Source organism: Fusarium poae, chromosome 3 (assembly GCF_019609905.1).
Source record: "Fusarium poae strain DAOMC 252244 chromosome 3, whole genome shotgun sequence".
In the NCBI taxonomy this organism is placed as follows: domain Eukaryota; kingdom Fungi; phylum Ascomycota; class Sordariomycetes; order Hypocreales; family Nectriaceae; genus Fusarium; species Fusarium poae.
The window spans coordinates 4,199,676-4,223,592 of record NC_058401.1 but is presented as its reverse complement, the minus strand read 5'-3'; the positions used below and the strand labels follow the sequence as shown (position 1 = coordinate 4,223,592).

Here is a 23,917-nt window from a genome sequence, read left to right as displayed (position 1 = left end):
AGAAATACATCCGCGATGAGCTGAAGAACAAGACAAGCCAAGAGAACCGGCCTGTTATCAGTCAGTTTATACTTTTCCCTTTTGCGGCTCAAGTCCGTGATATCCGATATCCGTGCGTCCGAACGTATCATAAAACATTTTGGCCTTGTAACTTTTTTAGATCCGATACCACGTAGCATCTTTTACATACACATGAGTGGATGAGAGACCTGCGTAACCGTCAAACGGACAGCTCCGAGGATGATGATCTTTGCTGCTTGTGGCATCTGAGTTCTTGCATCGGCAAATCCGTTCCTGTAAGACATGAGACACTGAAGGATGAAGGAACCGGAAGCCTAGGCAGCTGTAAATGAACCCTGTAGTATTCTCGGCGCTTGGTTCAGAGAGGTAAAGATGGTCGGCTCACTTTTGACTAACGCCAAGAAGTTCGAATCCACTGTTGTTGATCCTAGGTTCGGAGAGTGAGTGATGTGACTCTGAGTTACAACGCGTTCAGAGCCACAAGTTCTATCTATCAGTTACTGTTTAGCGTTGAGCATTACAAATTCAACGTTGGCAGTGGACAATAACATTCAATCGAATTCTGGTATTGTCTTTTAATCGGTTGTACAGTCTATCCTCATCTAAACATTGTCTTAGGTTAGTACCTAGGTTTGTAGGTTTATGGCAACTTTTCATCCGCCACTACCATCATCAGGTACCTCCCTACCTTAGTACTGAGGTAGTCCCCCAAATGCGCTAATTAAGTCCCTAGCGCTGTATGTATCCCGTAGTGGTCTCATGATCCACCAAAAATTCTTGCCTTTTAGAGTTATCTAATCAATCTCACTTAGACCTAGGTACCTATCTGATCCACTCACCTGTTCTTCCACTTACCTTTTTAAAGGTCGCCATTCCCACACCATTTCTCGAAATGTGACCCTCTACTCTTTTCTCAGTCTCTATGAGATAGTATACCAATTCACCGGTTAACCATCATGTCCCTCAAAGAAACAAACGAGGCCAACCATGAGGCCAAAACGCCTGCCGAGGCCGTGCGCGACATCACGTCGCCCGGTGTTCAGCGCATCAAGGCCATGTCCGAAGTCATCACCATGACAGATCGCATCTTTATCTTTTTAGGCGTCTTCCTCATCTCTTATGCCTACGGTCTCGACGGAACAGTTCGCTACGCCTACCAGCCTTCAGCCTTGAACGAATTCAAGGAGCACTCACTGCAATCCTCCGTCAACACCCTCCGCGCCGTCATCGCTGCTGCTGCTCAGCCTACCGCTGGTAAAATTGCTGATGTTTTTGGCCGTGTCGAACTTATCTGTATCTCCGTCTTTTTCTACACCATCGGTACTGTTATTGAGGCTGCCTCGCAGAATCTCGATACCTACTCTGCTGGTGCTGTCATTTACCAGATTGGTTATACCATGATCTTGCTGTTGGTCGAAGTCATTATCGGAGATATTACCTCGGTCAGATCTCGTCTGTTCTTCAGTTACATCCCTGCTCTGCCCTTCATCATCAACACCTGGGTTAGTGGCGACGTCACAGCTGCTGTGCTCGGTGCTACAACCTGGAGATGGGGAATCGGCATGTGGTGCATCATTTACCCCGTCTGCGCCCTTCCTCTCATCATCAGTCTCCTCGTCGTCGGTCATCGTGCAAAGAAGCAGGGCCATCTCGTTGGTTACCGTTCATCCTTCCAGCAACTCGGTCTCAAGAGCTTCACTGTCGAACTCTTCTGGCTTCTCGACATCATTGGAGTCATCCTGCTCATCGCCGTCTTCGCTCTGCTTCTCGTCCCCTTGACCATCGCTGGTGGTTTCGAGAGCAAGTGGTCTGACCCCCAAGTCGTTGCCCCTCTTGTTGTCGGCTTTGTCTGCATTCCCGTGTTCGTCATCTGGGAACTCCGTGCTCCTCACCCGCTCGTGCCCTTCCACCACATGAAGGACCGCTCCGTCTGGGCTCCCATGGGTATCGCGTGCATGCTCAATTTTGCCTGGACAATGCAAGGCGATTACCTCTACACTGTCCTCCAGGTCTCCTTCAACTTTAGCATCAAGGCGGCCACCCGAGTCCAGTCCCTCTACTCATTCGCCAGTGTCATTACCGGCACGATTCTCGGCCTTATCGTCTACAAGGTGCGCCGCTTCAAGGTTTTCATCGTATCCGGCACGTGTCTGTTCCTTGTCGCCTTTGGTCTGCTCATCCGCTACCGAGGTGACCCCAGCGACTCGAACCAATCCGGTGTCATTGGCGCTCAGATCCTCCTCGGTATCGCGGGTGGAATGTTCCCCTACCCCGCCCAGGCCTCTCTCCAAGCCTACGTTACACACGAGCGACTTGCTGTCATGACAGGTCTGTACCTGGCCCTGTATCAAGTCGGTTCCGCCATGGGCAACGCCGTGTCGGGCGCCATCTGGACCCAGGTCCTGCCTATTCGTTTGGCTTCCAGCTTCTCCAGCTTCGGAAATGAGACTCTCGCTGTTTACACCTACTCGCAGCCTCTTTCCGCCATCCTCGACTTCCCTGTCGGCTCCGACGAGCGCACTGCCATGATTGACGCGTACAAGCATGTGCAGAGGCTGCTTACCATTACTGGTATCTGCCTGTGTATCCCTCTTATCGCCTTTTCTCTGTGCTTGCGTAACCCCAAGCTCACTGATCAGCAAAACTTGGTTGAGGATGAGAGGCCTGGTGAGACCACCGAGCGTGCCAGTGCTAGTGCTTGATTTGGGAAGGAAGAGATTGAATGTTTCGGATACTTAAAAGTTGTATATAATGATATAATACTGTAATTGGATAAGCCTGTAGCTATATTTTGTATACTTGGTTGGCTGCTGTGATGATTGTGGCTGCTGAAGTTGATGAATACGTTGAAGCAAACGTCGATCTCTACCGTCACCACGTCGGTTTGAACTTTTCTACTAACCAAGACCGGGCTCTAATTAGTACGGTAGGTACATCTACAAAGATTACCGTTGATGCAACCCTCAATCGCTCGCCAATCTATATTTAGACCCATCTTCCCGTCTTTTAACCTGACCTCCTAACAATGCCCAGTGACATTCAACAAAGCAATTGTATAAAAGCCACCATGATAATAAACTCAATGCCCATTAAGCATAATTTAAAGCATGCAGTAAAAACCTGCACGGCGAAAAAATCAGCTTCCAGTCATCCGTCTATTCGGCTATCAGACCACTCGCTCTCAAAGCCTCGCTGCAAGGTACCGGCGCAGGACAACCAATATCTCTGATCTGATCTCACTCAGCCGTATCATTCCCAACTGCAGATCTCTTCGGAGCTTTTGTCCGCTTTTGTCGGCTCAACTTACTGATCGCCACATTTATACCCTCTCACCAAAAAGCAACCATACCTCTCACACCAGCTCTGAGCCAATACCATCCTGCTTGCATCTGCATTCCTCGTATGAGAGAAAACTCTCCGAAGATAACGTTTTTTGTTCTCTTAGCACAACATATTCTTTGTGACACGTGTTCATGCTTCAATTGCGATACGAGGACTCCCATCCATATGCAGGAACCAGCACAGTCTTTCGCAAAAGAGTCGATCAAGGTGGAGATGAAGACTCAGAGATTATTGACAATATTCACATTTGTGTGGCGCGGCTGAAAAGTCGAAGGCCTCAATATATATGCGTGAATGGGTTGTATTGCAGGGTGTTCCCCCTTGTCGTTGCATATACATATGTATAAGTGGCTTACGCCCTCAGAATGTTGGGAGCTGTCACTGCATATCGCAATATGAAGGGAGAGTCGCTTTTCTTTTCCGCTCGACTCGAAAGGTAGGTGAGTAGAGGAAAAGAAAGAAGGTATATAACAATGGCCATGGCCACAGGAGACTCGATCAATCAATCAAGCCTTTCGAGTCAAAGGCATCCATTCGTTACAGTCGCTCGTTTTTGACACTCCTTCACCATGAAGAGTTCATTTGCCTTTGTCGTCGCCTTCCTGGCTGTCAATGTCCTCTCAATACCTAGTTTCCGCAGTGTCTTTGGTCTTGAGAAAAGACAAGCTGGACGATGCGGGACAGGTTTTGGAGGCGTATGCGCTGCTAATGAGTGCTGTTCCAGCGCTGGGTAAGTCGTCCCTCCTCATCTCCCATTATGAGTCTGCATGATCTGATGATGGTCAAGTTGGTGTGGAACTGGGTACCTTTACTGCTCCGCTCCGTCATGTCAGATAGAGTACGGCCCTGGCTGTGATGCGAATGTGAGACCTACTGGTTCTGATACTACCAATGTTGCGAGGCCAAAGGTTGGAAGCATTCCATATGGGCAGGCGATTTATCGATGTAACCGAAACGGTGATATTGCTTTGACGTACGATGATGGTCCGTATACTTATACCGAGGATCTGCTTGACCTGCTCCAAGTAAGTCCCTGATCTACGCATCACGCCCATTCTCACGAGTATCGTCTAACAGTCGCAGCGCTACAATGTCAAGGCAACATTCTACATCACAGGTCGTAATCTTGGCAAGGGCGCCATCAATGATCCCGCAACCCCATGGCCTGGCCTGATCCGCCGCATGGCTCGCGACGGTCACCAGATCGCCAGTCATACATGGTCTCACCAGCGCCTTACTACCCTGTCACGTTCCAAGTTCTGGAACCAGATGATCTTCAACGAGATCGCCTTTGCAAACATCCTCGGTTACTTCCCAACGTATATGCGTCCCCCATACTCAGCCAGCAACGCTACCACAGATGCGTGGCTGGGTGAGCTAGGATACCACGTCACTTACTTTAATTTGGACACGGAGGGTTATCTGCACGACAGTCCAAACACAATCGATACCTCAAAGCAGATATGGGATACCACTGTAGAGGGAAAGTCCCCTGCTAGCAACAAGTGGCTTCACATCGAGCACGACCCTGTGTACCAAAGCGTATACAACCTCACCGAGTACATGCTCAAGTCTCTTGTCCGCAACAACTTCCGCGGCGTGACAGTCGGCGAGTGCCTTCAAGATCCCAAAGAAAACTGGTACCGTCAAGTCAGCCCCTCGTCTGCCTCGTCCACCACTACAGCGGCCACGAGCTCTGCGACGTTCCCACTGACCACGAACGGACGCTGCGGTTCTCGACACGGCGGGGCAACGTGCAGAGGAGAGTTCAACGGCGAGACGTGCTGTTCACAGAACGGGTGGTGCGGGAGTACGGATGCGCACTGCGGGAGAGGATGCCAGCCTGTTTTCGGGACGTGCAGTGGGGTTTCGGAGCCGGCGGGGCCGGAGCCGACTGCAACGAACCCGGGGCGATGCGGTCCTAATTTTGGAGGGAAGAGGTGTGATCAGTGGGATCCGTGTTGCTCAAGAGCTGGATGGTGTGGAACTTCGAGTGATCACTGTGGAACTGGATGTCAGAGCGCATTTGGAACATGCAATTAAGTTGCGCACCCCTAACTACAGTGTCGAGTGTCACTGGAATAACTTGGTTACGGTAGTATCGGCATTGACTATGACGAGAAGGATTGGAATTGTCTCCATCAAAGGATCAGACTTCCATTACTTGGCGATAATAAAGGGTCAAAGCCGCGGGAATAATGGCTTGCCAGAGTTTAGATGATTGGTGGAGGCACCACCTAGGCTAGGGGTTTCAGTAGGCGGCTTTAATGGATGGACGGTGTCGGTAGCCCGTCCGGCGATTACCAGCAGAGGCAATTTAATTTCAGGGGGCAACCTAAGAAATCTAGACGACCTGTAATGGCCAATTAATCGAATCATTTAATTCTAGCGAGAGAGCTTGTTTACATTAACGAATTTCCCATGATAAGCGAGGGTGACTGCATCATGAATAGAAGACATGTTTGTTAAAAAAAAAATGTTGTTTGTTTGTTTGTTTGTGCAGACGAGATCGTCGATGCAAAAACCTCAGCTGTAAGCGCCAAGGCTTAGCCCCAAGATTCAGCCAGCGCTATCGGCAGTTCATGACATGTTCCAAGACACCCTTCAAGGTATCGATCAGCACAATAACAAGAAAGAAACCTCGCATTCCGATACCCCAGCAATCAATTGTAGGGCTGATTCGCATTGGTCAACTGCAACTGTGACTTGTAAATGTCATGGAAACGGCTTCAGTGGTGAAAAAGCAATGAAAACACCCCCTGAACTGCTTCAGGTTCCACTTGATTTATGACATATGGCCAAGCCGACCTTGGTTTTCGGTCCCGACGAGGAAAAGCGCCGCCAGTGGTGAGGCTAAAAAGTGATGGAAGTGAGCTGTCTGCTGTAGTCTAGTCTAGTCTAGGTAGTCTACTTGGAAGTTAACCTGCCTGGGCTGCCTAGACTAATAAGAGACTTGGAGAGAGGCTAGAACTGTAACTAGGTACCTAGGTAGTCTTATTTTTACCCCGGAACATAGTAAACTATTAAAGACCATCTTGTCCCATCCCCTTTTCTTTCGTCCCTCCCTCCCATCTTTACTTCCAGTAACCATCAGTCTTCACTCGTTAGACACTATAAACCGTCAAAATGCAGTCCATCGTTATCGCCTCTCTCCTGGCCACCGCCGTCTCGGCCAACGTCAACTTCATGGCCAACCCCATCATGAAGCGTGGTGCTCTCGAGGCTCGCCAGACTGGCCTCCCTTCTCTCGGTGACATCAGCGAGGAGTGCCAGTCTGCCGTTCTCGACATCGCCCAGGGCGTCCCTACTCCTGCCCCTGAGATCGTCTCTGATCTCCTCGAGAACCCCCAGACCGACCCCTGCAGCTTCAGCACCCCTGCCTCTCTCTCCAGCGAGTACGGTGCCTACAGCTCCTCCATCATTGCCTGGTACGCCAAGAACCAGGACGACATCATGTCCGCGGTCAAGGAGTGCCCTGAGCTTGCTGAGCTCGCCAGCCTTGTCCCCGTCTGCGAGGCCTCTGCTACTGCCGCCCCCTCCTCCCTTCTCGCCTCTGTCACCAGCGCTATTGGCTCTGCCACCGCTGTCGTTCCTCCCGTCGTTTCTTCTGCAGACGAGACTGCCCAGACTCCTGTCGCTACTCCCACCTCTGGCGAGTCTACCCCCGTTGAGACCAACGGTGCTGTCGCTCGTGAGGGTGGCCTCCTCTACGTCGCCGCCGCCGCTGTTGCCGGTGTTGTTGCTGCTCTCTAAATTTGAGATGGTGACAGATGGACTGGTGGATAAGGCATTTAAGATTAATCGTTTTTAATACAAACACGTCTATTTCGTGCCAAATATGAGCATCTGTAAAACGAGGTCATTAGTGATGTTTGTTAACCGTTTAAGCATAACGCCACACCGTGGTTAGTTCAGCCATGTCTCGTATAAATTCACCGATGGTAGCCACAGCGCGTACAGTTGGTGGTCAAACTCTCATTTGCAAAGCATACCAGCAGTTAAGGAACCAGGCATCATCACTCCCTCTTGTGCAAAATATTGGTCTCGACAAGTCAAATTCGCAAAGTTGTACTGAGAGCCAGTCACGACACCGACTACAGGCTCGGATTTCGTATGAATGAAACACGTTTTCAAGACCAAAAATCTACCAAACATGAGACACTAACATAACCACAGCATCAAACCCACTAACGAGTGTATCAAACTCCAAACGCGCCAAAACAAAGTAGGCTTCTTATCTACATTCATTCTCATCCGCATCCTCTAGCTTCTCCCAGACTGTTCTGTTCTGTTCTGTTCTGTGCTGTGCTGTGCTTCTCATGGGCGACACAGTGTTTCCCACGTCTCCGCCTCCCAGCTACATGGCTCTTTTGACTGACAAAAAGACTGGCATCCTGCCTGAGTGAGTCGAGCCAGTCCAGACTCGAGCCTGCCCGCTGTCTAACTTCTGTCTTGCGTCTTTGACAAGATTTATCGGTTATCTGTCAAGCTACCGACAAAGGACGGGTCCTTGACACTGCCTCCAGCATCCCCAAGTCCAGCAATTGGTCGGTTGTAGCTGAATCCTTGGAACTGATTCTGCATCGTCTGTGACAGCATAGGGCCATCGACGTAAGAATCCTGAGGCGCTTCAGATGTGAATTCGGGGTCAAAATTGGTTGTGTCCAAAGCGTCGGCCTATTCATGTCAGTGAGATCCAGCTTAAGATAAGAAACGGAACACATACCACGCTAGGCTTGAATGTGGGCTCGTACTTGCGCTGAAGCAACTTCCTCCAGTCAATAGCATGGAAGAAGGGGTGCGCCTTGATTTCAGCTGAGCCATTGGCTCCCAATCGCTCTTCGGGATTACGGTTGAGAAGCTTGGTGAGGAGATCCTTGGCAGCTGGGGGGACCACATCCGAGAAATGCAGAGGCTCTGATAGAATCTTGCGGTACATCTCGTTAGTGTTCTCATCATAAAAGGGTGGCAGACCCGTCAACATCTCGTAGAGCAAAACGCCAAGAGTCCACCAATCAACTGTCTTGTTGTAACCTTGACCCATCAATAACTCAGGCGCCAGATACTCGGGAGTACCACAGAAAGTGTTGGTTCGGTCCTCGTCCTTCATGTCAAGCTTGCAAAGACCAAAATCGCACAGAGCAATGTGACCTTGGTAATCGAGGAGAATGTTCTCGGGCTTAAGATCTCGGTAGATCACACTGAAGCCGTGCAGACATTCCAGAGCACAAAGAAGTTCGGCGGTGTAGAAACGGGATCGGTTGACGTCGAATCGATGCTCTTTTTGCAAGTGGTGAAACAGCTCACCTCCGTTCACAAAGGCGAGGACAAAGTAGAGCTTCTCTGGTGACTGGAAGCTGAACTTGAGCGGCACAATGAAGGGGTTGTTGATCTGCGCCAGCACAGACCGTTCGGCGAGTGTATGGGCAACTTCGGAACGCGAGATGATGTGTGCCTTGCGAATTGTCTTGAGAGCATAGATTCGGTTTGTGTCCTTCTTGCGCACCTGCATGACCTTGCCGAAACTGCCCTTACCAACGAGCTTGAGAAGTTCAAAATCCTCAATCTTGAGCTTGCCTGCTCGGGTCTCGACGTAGTCGACGCCAACCTTGATCTTTCCTGTTCCGTACTGCACGTCAACCCATTCGGCACCCTGATGGCCGTGACGCGCTGCGAATTCGGCAGCCGCCTTCTCGCGGTCCTTCTTGCTGGCTTTGGGGTCCTCCACGAATTGCTGTCTCTCTTCGAATCGGGGGTTGATGCGTACGACACCCAAAAAGATATCCTGGCTTCGACCGGATCCAGGTGGTGCGTTCGGGTTGCGCATGTACAGGTGGATGACGAGTTCTGTCACTCTTGAAACATCGAATTTATATTGGGTGTTTCCACCAGCCCAAAGGGGGTTCTCGGGGTTTCCGTCGACCGAGTTGACAAAGACCTGAACCTTGTCGAAATCGAGGAGGGCGTACGGCATGTACTTGCCGGAAATTCTACCGTGGTTGGTTGGGATACCGTTGAAACCACCAGCAGACGATTGCGGCCTTCCGTTGGAAAATCCAGCAGTGCGTTGTGAGGAGCCGGGTCGAACGGAGCCAGAAATAGCGCTTCCAGAGGACATCGATCCTTGGTGTGATGAAGCAAATGCACTTCGGTGCTGCTCGGGGAGGGAAAATCCTTGACCTTCGTGAAGGGTAACGACGAGAATACCAGGCTTGGGCGGCTTGACTACGGGAGACTGTGTCATGGCCTCAGAGGCGGCTATATTCGTCAGTCGTTGACCTTTGTCCCAGTTTGACATACTCACCTATAGCACTTTCGGTCGTGGGTGTGACGGCACCGCTGGCTTGGGCCTCCTTCTCCTTGTCGGTGATGGTTGAGGTAGACGGTGATCGAGAAAATGGACTCAAGGATTGACCCAGATGGGTTTCCTTTAATTCTGATGAACGTTAGCTGTTGCGACTGGACGCTGGAGGTCAGTCAGATACTGGATGTAAACATACTCTTGGTAAGCTTCCAAGACATGGCTGCGACTGTTCACAACACGAGGTGTTTGCAGAAGAAAAGGTGCTATCGACAGAAGCCGATGACTTGGGAGCAGAGAGACAAAGTCTGCGCTCGCTGACAAACTCCTGATCAAGCAAAAAGGCAGATGGTAAGAGTACGGTAGAGTATTCAAGTGGATGATTTGTAACCCCGCATATAAACGTGGAGAGAGCGTAGGCCGGCCGCTTTGAGTCGAAAGTTTGGGTCGAAAGGAAGTCGAAAGGAAAATTGCGCGTCAACGATCTAGAAAAGAGTGAGATCGAAGGAAAGATGGAGAGGAGAGTTTTGTTGTCGAGGCAAGGTCAAGTCGGGTCAGGTATGAGGAGGCGAAGCAACAAGAGCCCGAGACGAGACGAGCCGAACCCAGATATGGCACCTAGTGGACGTGAACGGGGGGGGATGGAAAGAAGTCCAGGGGAGCCATCCGTGGCGGTGGACCTTTTGAGATAGCTTCAGGGGATATGCACTGTGACTAGAGTTTGTGCAGCGCTGTTTGAGTGCTGTAAACACAGTGTCTCAGTCTGCGACACAGGAGCTTCAGACTGTGGGGAATGGCTGGTCTGGGCTGTGCTGTCAGGTTGAGGTAAAGCCACTACGGGCTCTAGCTTTGTTGATCTTAAAGCGAGGATCCAGTCAAATATTCATAAGCATAAGGGGTAAATGAGATGGGACTTTAGTCCATGTAGCAGGACATGTACTCAAGATCTCGAGTTTGCCCAATCCAAAGCCCAATTGAGGGTGCACTGTATGTATCGTACATTAGATGGTTCAACTTGTACAGCCACACCTGATGATGTAAAAGACGACGCGTGTCGAACAACCCTGCTTGGCTGAATAGGAATTGCAGGATGAATTACCGAGCTAGAATATCTGAGAATAGAACACCTACTTAATTGTGCATGATGGTCAAGATCGGTAGTGGTCCACCTCGAAACTTTTGTTTTAAATGTCATGTTCATAAGTTGGTAGTTTCAAGTGCATTCAACCAGCATAGTCCACAGTCTCGACTACGTCAACGGCAATAAACATGCGATTGAGTACAAACCGACATAATCTACAAATAATAACACACATTAAATCACGTAAAATGACTTCAATTGAGACGTCACGTTCTTTACCAATGTGACCGTTGAGTTACCCTATAACCCCTTTTCTGGAGCATCCCTGCGATAAGAAGGGATAAGGAGGTAGAGGCCTGATACTTCAGGCCAAAAATACATGGCATTGGATGGGATGGCCAGCCTGGCAAGAGCCGCAGGACACATTTTGGGGAGCTCACAATTGAAGAGCTCAAGCTACATTGTCAATCCAAAAATCGAATCACGATTGATGATTAGCGTTTGAATATTTGGCTCTGTTTTCACTCTTGTTCCTTTCAGTATTACTTCTCTTTGTGACCACTGTCGTCCCGCATGGTAGACTCCTCCAGGGATTCTTGCCGTTGACCCCACTACCTTACTATCACCGCCCTCGCTGGACAGCTTGCAACTTCAACTCTGCGCAACGCGACAGCGACGACATAAGACAAGATGAAGTTAGACGTCAAGGTCAGTTTGTATGTGGCTCTGGGTGCGCCTTGTTGACAGCAAGATCATATCATGTTGTCTCGAGCGCAGCAACCAAATGCCCATAGCTTCAAAGCTTCGACTTTGCGATCTGATCTGAGCTGACACGTTTCGCAATACAGCGCCAGCTCTATGCTCGCAGTGAGCGAGTCAAGGGCATTGACTTTCACCCTCATGAGCCATGGATTCTCACAACCCTCTACAGCGGTATGTTCTTCGATTGCAGAGGCTTCGCACCTAGCTAACAGTATAGGCCACGTCTACATCTGGTCCCACGAAACCCAACAGATTGTCAAGACCTTTGAGCTCACAGATGTCCCTGTCCGTGCCGGTCGATTCATTGCCAGGAAAAACTGGATTGTCTGCGGTTCAGATGACTTCCAACTACGAGTCTACAACTACAACACCTCCGAGAAGATCACCTCTTTCGAGGCGCACCCCGATTACATTCGAGCGATTGCCGTCCACCCCACGCAGCCCTTTGTGTTGACTGCCTCCGATGACATGACTATCAAGCTTTGGGATTGGGAGAAGGGATGGAAGTGCGTGCAGGTTTTCGAGGGTCACGGCCATTATGTCATGGGATTGGCCATCAACCCCAAGGACACAAACACCTTTGCGTCAGCCTGTCTCGACCGAACTGTCAAGATCTGGAGTCTTGGATCTTCCACCCCCAACTTTACCCTCGAGGCACACGAGACCAAGGGTGTCAACCACGTCGACTACTACCCTCACTCCGACAAGCCCTACCTCCTCACCACTTCCGACGACCGAACTGTCAAGATTTGGGATTACACCACCAAGTCCTTGATCGCTACTCTCGAAGGCCATACTAACAATGTCTCATTCGCTTGCTACCACCCCGAATTGCCTGTCATCATTTCCGGTTCCGAGGACGGTACAATAAGGATATGGCACGCCAACACCTACCGATTCGAGCAATCCCTCAACTACAGTCTGGAGCGAGCCTGGTGTGTCTCTTATCAAAAGGGCAAGCAGGGTGTTGCTGTCGGTTTCGACGATGGTGCTGTCGTTGTCAAGCTTGGTCGTGAGGAGCCAGCCGTATCGATGGACACATCTGGCAAGCTCATCTGGGCTCGTCACAATGAGGTCGTCTCTTCTATCATTAAGGGAGGAGGTGTGTACTTGTATCCATTTGCCGAATCATGCTAACAATCGTAGATGCTTCTATTAAAGACAACGAGCCTATCTCACTCCCCACCAAGGATCTCGGCACCTGCGAAGTTTACCCCCAAACGCTCATCCACTCTCCTAACGGTCGATTCGTTGCTGTCTGCGGTGATGGAGAATACATCATCTATACTGCACTTGCCTGGCGTAACAAGGCTTTCGGTTCAGCACTCGACTTCGTCTGGGCTTCCAAGGATAACAGCAACGACTTTGCCATCCGAGAGTCAGCCATGAGCGTCAAGATCTTCAAGAACTTTGTCGAGAAGAGCGGTGGTCTTGATGTAGGTTTCCAGGCTGAGAGACTCCACGGTGGTGTTCTTCTCGGAGTCACTGGTCAAGGCGGTGTCTCCTTCTTTGACTGGACTACTGGTGGTCTTGTTCGAAGAATCGAGGTTGAACCTAAGCAGGTTTACTGGTCTGATAGCGGAGAGCTAGTTACCATTGCTTGCGAGGACACCTTTTACGTGCTACGATTCTCTCGCGAGAACTATGTTGAGGCTGTTCAGTCTGGACAAGTCGAGGAAGATGGTGTCGAGGCTGCCTTTGAGGTTATCACTGATATCAGTGAATCGTATGTCTACCCCCAAATACTTTCATATGAACCTGCTGACCAGACAGTGTACGAACCGGAGAATGGATTGGTGACTGTTTCATCTACACCAACAGCACTAACCGACTCAACTACCTTGTTGGCGACCAGACCTACACCATCTCTCACTTCGACAAGCCCCAGTACATCCTGGGCTACATCCAGCGTGACTCCCGAATCTACCTCGCCGACAAAGATGTCAACGTTACCTCTTTCGGTCTTTCTCTTCCCGTGCTCGAGTACCAGACTCTTGTTCTCCGAGAGGATATGGAGACAGCTGCTGAGCTACTACCAACCATTCCTGAAGACCAGCTCAACAAGATTGCTCGATTCTTGGAAGGTCAGGGCCACAAAGAGCTTGCGTTGGAGGTTGCAACAGATCCCGAGCACAAGTTTGACCTTGCCCTATCGTTGAATGAGCTTGCTATTGCTCTGGACCTTGCTCGCGAGGCCGATGCTGACCACAAGTGGAAGACTGTCGGTGACGCTGCGCTATCAGCTTGGGACGTTGCCCTTGCTGCTGAGTGCTTTACCCACGCCAAGGATCTCGGGTCCCTGTTACTTCTGCACTCATCAACAGGTGACCGAGATGGTCTGTCTGCTTTGGCTGCCCAGGCACAAGAGGCTGGTGCTCACAACGTTGCCTTTTCATGCCAATGGCTCCTTGGCAACATTGATGCTTGCACACAGATTCTTACCAACACCGGCAGACTGGCCGAAGCCGTTCTCTTCAGCCAAACTTACCAGCCCAGCTTGACTGTGCCACTAGTAAATCAGTGGAAGGAGGGTCTAGAGAAGAACAAGAAGGCTCGAGTAGCCAAGCTTATTGGTGTGCCTGGTGAGGACGATGAGCTTTTCCCCGAGTGGGACGAGTGGCTCAAGCTTGAAAAGGAGGGTGGTGCTGCTACAGAAACCGTTAATGGACAGAAGGAAGAGTCTGAACCCGAGGCCGAGGCTGAGGATGACGAGTCTGAGGAGGAGGAGGACGAGTAGATGCAGTATCTATCGGATATGTTGTGCGTGTGTTTTAAACAGAGCAATGGTGCTTAGATGGCTGGTGTAGAAAAGGTTTGGTCATTTTTCGTCAGGGTTGCCATGGCATCAATGAGTATAATGAAAAGAAATTGACAGTTACTTGTTCTTTATGTTGAAGTGTTAGTGTTGTGATTGCTTTTTTATCAGCAGGAGACGGTGGTTAGAGTGAGACTCATTTGATTATGTCCTCATGTCATAAAGTACGAATCTCAACAAGTTTGCCACACAGGTTTCCGGAGAGATTGCCGTGATTACTATAGAGAGGTATGTATTTTGTGTCCTGGGTTGTAAAATTGATGCATCCCGAGGCATTTTTGGCTCGTAATTTGAGTAATACAAACACTTGGTCTCTGATTAGACTCGCGTTTATTAATTTTGAATTTTGGGGGTGGAGAGTACCAAAGACATGGATATTGGGGGATCAGTCACCATGGATGGCGTCTGTCAGTCAACACAGTAAATAAGCTACTGCAGGTGGATCATTATGGATAAGTGTTATTTCTATTGCTAGATACCAATTTAATAAGCTACATTCCAGATCATTCACACATCACCCTGCAAAACAAGAGCGAATTTGGCTTTGATAGATCTCTTGGGTTGGGTGGTGAGACCGGAGGTGATGCGGGACAACTGCGGCGAGTGTCCGGCTTAACCGGAACTTGGACATGATGACGCAGGGTTGTTGATTATGGAGACATGACGAAAGGTTGTGAAAAGTTCAGTCAGCCGATCTTGATGATTAGAAAGATACTCATCTGCGTATCAGTCAGTAGATTAAAAATTTGATAGTAGAATGAAGCTCAATCATGGCAGCAGGTAACATTGCGAGGCGGGGCTGCCGATTAGCGTGGTGACTGACTACTGCACAGCTATAGCTTTATCCTTTGGTGAGAAGCATGGTGTAGAGAAATGTTGTCATTGGAGGGGTTAAAATGCTGGGCGAGCTTGACCTCAGGAGACTTTAACTTGGGGATAATTGACAAGGCACGATTAATTAAGTATTAATTAACTATCATAGCAGAGACCTTGATAATCAATGAACAATGAAAATTACTTGATATCGATACCCATCTTTTATATCATATCATGACAACATCAAACGGTTGACTTGAAGCTTCCATTTGGTGGGATGATGCCCCCACCCCGCCCGTGCTTTTGCTCTTTCCCCCTCCACTCATGGAACAGTTTAGGTATGAGGACCTGATCTGAAGCAAAATACAAGTCAACATCATTTCCCCTCTTCTTCTTAAACCCTCTTTCTCTCTCCTTATCTTCTATACTTCTTATCCTCATCCATATATCGATAAAATGGCTCCCGCAAACACTCTCCCCGCCTGGTCTGACCTCCAGTCGCACCGCGACAGCGTTGGCAAGTCCTTCGTTCTCAAGGAGGCCTTTGCTTCTGACCCTCAGCGCTTCGACCGATTCACTCGCACCTTTACCTCTGGTGGTGTCAGCTCCGAGATCCTTTTCGACTTTTCCAAGAACTTCCTCACCGATGAGACCCTCGACCTCCTTGTTAAGCTCGCTGAGCAGGCTGGCGTTGAGAAGAAGCGCGATGCCATGTTTGCTGGCGAGAAGATTAACTTCACCGAGGACCGCGCCGTCTACCACACTGCTCTACGAAACGTTGGTGGTTGGGACATGAAGGTTGAGGGTGTTGATGTCATGAACACACAGGGCGGCGTCAACGATGTCCTCCAGCACATGAAGGAGTTTTCTGAGCAGGTTCGCAGCGGAGAATGGAAGGGATACACCGGCAAGAAGCTAACCACCATTATCAACATTGGCATTGGTGGCTCTGACCTGTATGTTGCTATACCGTATGCTACAGACCAAGCTAACATTGTATAGTGGCCCTGTCATGGTCACCGAGGCTCTCAAGCACTACGGTGCTGACGACATGAAGCTTCACTTCGTCTCCAACATTGACGGTACACACATTGCTGAGGCTCTCAAGGACTCTGACCCCGAGACCACTCTCTTCCTCATCGCATCCAAGACCTTTACTACTGCCGAGACCACCACCAACGCCAACACAGCCAAGACGTGGTTCCTCGAGAAGACCGACAACAAGGGTGAGATTGCCAAGCACTTTGTTGCTCTCTCCACCAACGAGGAGGAGGTGACCAAGTTTGGCATTGACAGCAAGAACATGTTTGGCTTTGAGAGCTGGGTCGGTGGTCGTTACTCTGTCTGGAGTGCCATCGGCCTGAGCATTGCTCTCTACATTGGCTTTGACAACTTCCACAAGTTCCTCAGCGGCGCTCACGCCATGGACAAGCACTTCCGCGAGACTCCCCTCAAGGACAACATCCCTGTCCTTGGTGGTCTTCTGAGCGTTTGGTACTCTGACTTTTTCCAGGCCCAGACTCACCTTGTTGCTCCGTAAGTTTATATGCTCACCAAGTATGCACAGCCATTAATAGTTATCAGTTTCGACCAGTACCTCCACCGATTCCCCGCCTATCTCCAGCAGCTCTCCATGGAGTCTAATGGCAAGACTATCACTTCTGATGGATCTTCCGCAAAGTACACCACCGGTGAGTTATTTCATATTAAGCAAGGACCAAGCTAACCTGTCAGGTCCCATCCTTTTCGGAGAGCCTTGCACCAACGCTCAGCACTCCTTCTTCCAGCTTGTTCACCAGGGTACCAAGCTGATCCCTACCGACTTTATCCTCGCCGCCAAGTCCCACAACCCCGTCAGCGACAACCTCCACCAGAAGATGCTTGCTTCCAACTACTTTGCCCAAGCTGAGGCTCTCATGGTTGGAAAGACCGATGAACAGGTTCGCGCCGAGGGTGCCCCTGAGGAGCTTGTTCCTCACAAGCGATTCTTGGGTAACCGACCTACAACCTCTATTCTCGTTGGTGGTGCCATTGGCCCTGCCGAGTTGGGTGCTCTGATCGTCTACTATGAGCACCTCACCTTCACTGAGGGTGCTATCTGGGACATCAACAGCTTCGACCAGTGGGGTGTCGAGCTGGGCAAGGTCCTGGCTAAGAAGATCCTCAAGGAGCTTGACGAGGAGGGCAACGGTGAGGGTCACGATGCTTCTACTGGTGGTCTCATTGGCGCCTTCAAGAAGTATGGTCAGAACTAAAAGGAGTATGAGTGATGATAATGGGTAGCGAGTGGCGCGATGATGGGTAATAATTAAAATAGCATAAACAAGTTTGGTTAAATTTGATGTTCTGGACCTTTGAAGAGTGATCTAGGCTTTGTTGAATGAAGTGTGTATGCACGTATTTACTTGTGAAGGACGAGTTTGGAAGTTCTGTCTTCGGATGTTGACCGCAGTGAGTCAAGCCGATAGATAATCTCATCCATCATACCCCGATGTGAGTAAGTGAAGTTGCATCAAACACTTCCCGATGAACCGAATGCAGAACTGTTGCGCGATTTCTCGCATTGAACGGATCTCATTAATCGCAACACCTTGATGCAGAGCATCATAACGACAGACAAACTTTGATGACACGTAACAATATTTACACCGAGGCTTTTCAATGGAGAGTACGTTGATTAGTTTGTTCAACGTGTGCGTATGTTGGGAGCTTGAACTTACGTCTTACCTCTAGGGTAATACGAACAAGGAAGCATGAATCGGATTCTTACATGTAATTCTTCATAGTGAGGGGAAATATCCTAGTCATACCTGTGCAGGGCTTACAAAGAGAACGTTGGCTGCACTCTTACATGTGCTGGGTGCTGTCGATAGTATTTCCGCTTTGGGAGTAATAGAGAACGGTTGGTGGTGAGACCAAGGCCGAGATTGAGTGCAGAAGGTGGAGTTGTTTTGGTTTGCGGGGGAATATGGGGAAGAAGGAGGGGGGGGAAGTGATCAATGTGAGTGTGATATGAAGAAGACATAGAAGAAAATAGTCATTGTGGCATGTTTTTTTTCGTTATATCGCGCAGGTCAGAGTGATATTGCAGAGTGGTATTTTAGTGATGGGGTACATGGTGAAGCCGTGGTGGCTTTGGCGGGGGAGAAGATGTGTGTATACAACCCCGGACTTTGATCAAGAGAATGAGGGCGGGGAAAGGGGATATTGTTACGTGGTTCAGCATAGATTGATCAATGATGGATCCAATTGAGTCGAAATGAGTTATCGAGGTTAACAAAAATGTTTGTTGATTGGAGTGAGAGGAGGTATCATGATTTGAGGAAAGGACATAATTCGGCTCATGTCGGAATCGCGATGATTGTTTATCTAGATACTCTTTTGGTTCAAAAGAATGACGATCACTTTGCTTTGACATTAATCGTCATGTGAAACGTATCCAAGGGATGTTCATCTGCAGTGGTACTTGTTGTGCATAGTCGTCGTCTGAATAATCCCCAACAAGCCGTCTGTCTCGTCAGTTCTTTTCTGCAGTACTCTTAGTATACTGCGTAGTATGGACACTTTTACAAGTTCAACTTGACGACTAGCAAAAGGAAAACTCCACCCACACCAATCCGTCCAATGCGATGCGACACTAATAAGAGGATTTTTTGTTTGCATTGCGCTTAGACAACATGAAGTCAGTGTGAGTGGGCCACTGCATTGTAGTTCGTTCTACAGTAACTACAAAGAACAGGTAGGTAACCTCTGACGTCGTGAGGCTTTTCACGATGTTCTTGTCCCTGGGCAGTTTGGCGAGATCGATGACGAGCGAGTCAAGAAGTCATGGTGTTTTCTCTGTATCATATCCGGTTTTCCGCGGCTCATCGACATGCGTGAGTCAGCACAGCACAGCACAGCACAGCACAGCACAGCACAGCAGAGGAGCGAAGCGAAGAAAAAAGACAAGCAAAGAGATGCTATGTTACGTCGGTCAGTCACAATCGGTAAGCTGGTGGCTTGGACCCTTAGAAGAAGCGAACAGGACCCTGCGTGATGATTGAGACAAAGCACGTAACAGACGGTCAGTCAGTCTACTACCTAGGGAGTATCGGATGAAGTGAACAAATGTATTTGCCGGAGAAACATTGGCATGTTTCCGAATGATATCAATTAGCCTGTTATTGATATTCCGAAAAAAAAAAAGATACCTTTCCCAGATCAACAGGTACAGCAACAAAAACGCAATTTCTAGCGCGGTAAACGTGGGAAAATGTTTATGTATTGCAAAAAGAGAGATGAAGGCATCACCAATCGGATAACGGCGCTAATTCATTGCCAAGGTAAACCGTTCTTGGCTTCAAGTCCCACTGGTAGACGAGGTTATGATTCGTTCTGTTGGACAGCGTTATCTACGGACTGAGGCTATGCTTGTGTACATACAGTATACGGACGGAAACGGACAGACGGAAGGGTTAGGACCTCGGGGTTGAGGCCCGATGAGGGATGAAGTCAGGGATATACGGGGCTGTACGGTTTTTGATCCGATAGAATACACAATCGTCCCTATCATCCTTGAGAGAGAAATAAAATTGAGGGAATTTGCTGTACGAGATTCAATGGCATGACTCCTTCGGAGCGATTACGGTGGTAGAATTAGGAATGGCCGTTTGCTTTGTTAGGTGTCCCTGGGACAGCCCAGGCTGAGATGAGAGCGCTGTAACCCGACCCTGAATGCACTGTACAGGAAATGTCCAAGGATATGACGTCGGTGGTTGCAGATAGGTAGATTCAGATGCATGGCAGATGCACTTTGTCAGGTAAGACGAGGGACGGCAGACGACTCAACGCCCGTTCGTCACAGGCTAGGTGATACAACTGATACACATTTACAGATGACTTGTAGCACATGAGATAAGAATTACCTACCTAGACTGCTAGTCTGTGAATAGGTACCTAGGGAATTACACGTGCTACACTGCATGCGGTAACTGACATAGGACAAGTCGAAAGCGTCGAGATGCAGTTTCTCCGACTCTCACAAGCGATATACGCGCCTTTGCACGGAGGAATTTTATTTTAAAGCCTCAATTCGAGACCTGGGAATTGCCGAAAGTCTTCACATGCATCGGAACAAAAAGACTCCACACTCATGCTGGGTTCAAGTTTCGGGTTTCAACATGTCAGCCATTTTGGAAATACCCTCACTTTTTTAATTGAAGCCAGTACTACACCGTCTAAGGATGGCGTACCCACCCTACCAATAATAATTGGTGGAATGTACAGGGCCCTCTATGGATGGGTTGCACATGCAGAGATCCGAGCCGCCTTTTGATTATCGTCAACAAGGGCATCAAGTAGACGAGAGAGTCGAGTTTGAAATGGCGGAGAGGCATGGCCGAGATGCCGACGATGAGTGGCCATGTTTACGTGTTGTGTTGTTCATCACGATGAATATTAAAACACATGATTGATTGACATACATAGCAAGTCATAATTATGGATATTTCTAGGGAAATTAATATGGGCTATGAAATCATGTCAAGTCAATCGAGATACCGCAAGTTTAATCAGTGAATCGAGAACATCGTGAGATGAGAAACAGAAACAAGGAGGTTGACTAACACAGGTTGAACGAGCGAGTGATGTCAACTGCCCCAGGTTTTTTTAGTCTTCTTTTTTTTTGTCTGGGGCTCCAAAGCTGGTTCCATTCGTTTAATTCCATCATATCCATCCGACCAGTCCAAGTTGTGTTGCACTGCGCTTTGAAGACCCACGATGGAGGAGTCGACGTCAGAGAGAGGGGAAAATTGTTGTTTTATCCACTCGGCAGAGGTACCTAGGTGTATCTGGATGATTCTTTAATTGATGCAAGTGGAGAATACGATGAATTGTATAGAGAAGCACAGTAAAAATGGTTAAATATTTTGGATATTTGTAGGCTCAAAACAAATCTCTCAATCACAACACAAAAGTGATAAAAGGTGGCGTGAGATAGAGTCTTTGTCTAGACGTTCCATGGTTACCTAACTACTATGGAAGGTAGGTCGCTTCAGGCAAGGCGGCCGGCCCTCTGAGTCTGACTCTCTTCAGTGAGGTGAGGTGACAACCTGCCCGGGCGTGTTACAGTGGGGTCAGGCTGGGCTGTTTTGACCCCTGTAAATCTTTGCAATTGAACTCCCCTGTAGTGCCGGATAACCTCCGTTGGCTCGATGCATGAGGCACTGCATTCATTTATTTAGGTACCGTCCGTTAAACGGTAGTGTTCGTGCATGACTAGGTACCAATCATCTGTCAGGAGGCCTGTCGACATGCTCGTTGTCATCATTGATTTGATCCTTGTTTGTAGGTGTGTTACGGTTTGGGCTAGTGACCGTAACCAATGGATAAGACGTGAAGTAGCCACGGGCACAGTAACCAAAATGCCAAGACTGCCCGTACAAATGATGGCATCCATGGTACTGCATTCTGTCCCCACTTGCCTTGTTAGTAGGTGTTTAGCTACTACATACTACCTACAGTGGACCCACCCCCTCTAACAACGAGGATGATGGCATCTATGGATCCCCGTCCCCTTGTCCCGTCATCGTCACGGAAGAAAGAGTCTGATCTACCCACCACTTTGGACTGACTATAACGAGAGTGACATATAAACTCGTCTTTTCCCTCGTTACGGTCACCGTTTTTATCTCTCATCTCATTCCATCTACTCTCTCATACAATAACATCTATTCTTTGTTTTATACACAAAGACATATCACATACACTTATACCACATCCTCCCACTTATACACATCCATCTTAACACATTCACCATGGCCAAGACAGCTGTTCACTTTGGCGCCGGCAATATCGGTATGTTCTATACTTAGTACTCAGCATCTTTCTAAAATCTCCTGCTAATATCTCAGGCCGTGGCTTTGTCGCCTGCTTCCTTCACAACTCTGGCTACGACGTCATCTTCGCCGATGTCAACGACACCATCGTCAACCTCATCAACGAAACTCCCTCCTACAAGGTCATCGAGGTCGGATCTGAAGGAACCACTGAGAACACAATCACAAACTACAAGGCCATCAACTCCAGAACACACGAACAGGACCTCGTCGAGGCCATCCGCACAGCTGACATTGTCACTTGCTCCGTCGGTCCCAACATCCTCAAGTTCATCGCTCCCGTCATCGCCAAGGGTATCGACGCCCGCTCTACAGACAGCGCTCCTCTACATGTCATCGCCTGCGAGAACGCTATCGGCGCCACGGATACTCTTGCTGAGCACATCAAGGACCCTCGCAACACTGAGCCCGCTCGTCTTGAGGATCACCACTTGAGAGCTCGCTACGCCAACTCTGCCATCGACAGAATCGTTCCCGCCCAGGACCCCAACGCTGGACTCGACGTCACACTGGAGAAGTTCTTCGAGTGGGTTGTTGACCGCACCCCCTTCCAAGACGTTGGTATCCCCGACATCAAGGGTATCAACTGGGTTGACAATCTTGCTCCCTTCATCGAGCGCAAGCTCTTCACCGTTAACACTGGCCATGCCACCGCCGCTTACCACGGCTACAACCGAAGAAAGCGAACTGTCTACGATGCTCTTCAGGACAAGGAGATCATGGCCGAGGTCCGTGGTGCTCTCATGGAGACCAAGAGCCTGATCGTCGCCAAGCACGAGATCGACGAGGAGGCCCAAGCCGCCTACGTCGAGAAGATCATCAAGCGAATCGGCAACCCCCACTTGGAAGATGCCGTCGAGCGAGTCGGCCGTGCTCCCCTGCGCAAGCTTTCTCGCAAGGAGCGTTTCGTTGGCCCCGCTGCCGAGCTGGCTGAGAACGGACAAAGCATCAAGTACCTCCTTGATGCTATCGAGATGGCCTTCCGATTCCAGGAGGTTACCGACGACGAGGAGTCCAAGGAGCTCGCCAAGATCATGTCTGAGAATGGGCCTGAGGACGTTGTCAAGCAGGTCTGCGGCATCCAGGATAACGAGAAGATCTTCCCCGAGCTTGTCAACGTTGTGCAACGTGTCCAGGCCGACAGTGCCGAGGACTAAGCTTGAAGCTCTCATCTCTACAACATCTCGGTTATTCACTAGATTGGCTCATTACAAGGCATGGCGTTAACGAGGTCACGATACATCATTTGTCAGCATGGCGCAGGATTGGATATTAGGACATGATATGCATAAGTCCTTTGGTTTATAGATTGATATAGCGCTGAATACATCGGTTGCTCAACTTATATTCTTCAATTTTTTGTGATTGTTGCCGAGGAGTGTGAATCCTTCAGGGTAAAGTGCCTACATCTGCTAAGTGTTTATTGACTCAATGGTTCGGTGGCAAGATGAGACATTTACTCGTCAGGCCTCCATGGGATAAATTCAGGTAATCAATGCAAGATACTACTGACTTGGTATTCATTTACAAGCTTCCATTGTCTGATTGAGTGATCGAGACATAACCTATCGCACGCCCTCGGTGGTAAGACCCGCTATCTGGATGAGATAGGTAGACAGAGATCTGATCCTATCGAGACTAATGGCCCGATTTTGACAACTGTGACTACAGCATATAGTTTAACAACAACAAGATGCATATCATGATCTGAGATGCAATCATAAGATAGACGCTGATACAACATGAGATTTGAGCCTCATTATTCGGTCCAATTACAACTCGACCAGCATGATGGAGCCGCTAAAGCAGGGATTGTCAAACCGTCCGATCGGTAGGCCCGTAGTTAATCTTGGTCATCCTTGACTCTCAAAATATTATATGGCCTGATTGACATATCTATT

The 23,917-nt window shown here is 49.1% G+C and overlaps 7 protein-coding genes across 7 annotated transcripts; 6 read left to right on the top strand and 1 right to left on the bottom strand.

Moving 5' to 3' along the window:
* Window positions 1-977: 977 nt before the first annotated feature.
* Window positions 978-2,723, top strand: FPOAC1_008809 (uncharacterized protein; the record flags this gene model as incomplete). The annotated part of the gene is made up of 1 exon (XM_044853243.1): window positions 978-2,723. The coding sequence occupies one exon, from the start codon at window positions 978-980 to the stop codon at window positions 2,721-2,723; it is 1,746 nt and encodes a 581-aa protein (XP_044705913.1).
* A 1,209-nt stretch (window positions 2,724-3,932) lies between these two features.
* On the top strand, window positions 3,933-5,406 carry FPOAC1_008808 (uncharacterized protein; the record flags this gene model as incomplete). The annotated part of the gene is made up of 3 exons (XM_044853242.1): window positions 3,933-4,093; window positions 4,151-4,388; window positions 4,447-5,406. 3 exons carry the CDS (start codon window positions 3,933-3,935, stop codon window positions 5,404-5,406), a joined length of 1,359 nt encoding a protein of 452 aa, XP_044705912.1.
* A 1,083-nt stretch (window positions 5,407-6,489) lies between these two features.
* FPOAC1_008807 (uncharacterized protein) lies at window positions 6,490-7,116 on the top strand (the record flags this gene model as incomplete). Its single annotated transcript, XM_044853241.1, has 1 exon — window positions 6,490-7,116. The coding sequence occupies one exon, from the start codon at window positions 6,490-6,492 to the stop codon at window positions 7,114-7,116; it is 627 nt and encodes a 208-aa protein (XP_044705911.1).
* Window positions 7,117-7,833: 717 nt separating this feature from the next.
* On the bottom strand, window positions 7,834-9,885 carry FPOAC1_008806 (uncharacterized protein; the record flags this gene model as incomplete). Its single annotated transcript, XM_044853240.1, has 4 exons — window positions 7,834-8,040; window positions 8,090-9,621; window positions 9,668-9,799; window positions 9,864-9,885. The coding sequence occupies 4 exons, from the start codon at window positions 9,883-9,885 to the stop codon at window positions 7,834-7,836; spliced, it is 1,893 nt and encodes a 630-aa protein (XP_044705910.1).
* A 1,550-nt stretch (window positions 9,886-11,435) lies between these two features.
* Window positions 11,436-14,244, top strand: FPOAC1_008805 (uncharacterized protein; the record flags this gene model as incomplete). The annotated part of the gene is made up of 5 exons (XM_044853239.1): window positions 11,436-11,453; window positions 11,594-11,678; window positions 11,725-12,609; window positions 12,654-13,233; window positions 13,281-14,244. The coding sequence occupies 5 exons, from the start codon at window positions 11,436-11,438 to the stop codon at window positions 14,242-14,244; spliced, it is 2,532 nt and encodes an 843-aa protein (XP_044705909.1).
* Window positions 14,245-15,594: 1,350 nt separating this feature from the next.
* On the top strand, window positions 15,595-17,393 carry PGI1 (glucose-6-phosphate isomerase; the record flags this gene model as incomplete). The annotated part of the gene is made up of 4 exons (XM_044853238.1): window positions 15,595-16,094; window positions 16,141-16,674; window positions 16,723-16,829; window positions 16,873-17,393. The coding sequence occupies 4 exons, from the start codon at window positions 15,595-15,597 to the stop codon at window positions 17,391-17,393; spliced, it is 1,662 nt and encodes a 553-aa protein (XP_044705908.1).
* A 4,542-nt stretch (window positions 17,394-21,935) lies between these two features.
* On the top strand, window positions 21,936-23,173 carry FPOAC1_008803 (uncharacterized protein; the record flags this gene model as incomplete). Its single annotated transcript, XM_044853237.1, has 2 exons — window positions 21,936-21,975; window positions 22,032-23,173. The coding sequence occupies 2 exons, from the start codon at window positions 21,936-21,938 to the stop codon at window positions 23,171-23,173; spliced, it is 1,182 nt and encodes a 393-aa protein (XP_044705907.1).
* Between the last annotated feature and the right edge of the window lie 744 nt (window positions 23,174-23,917).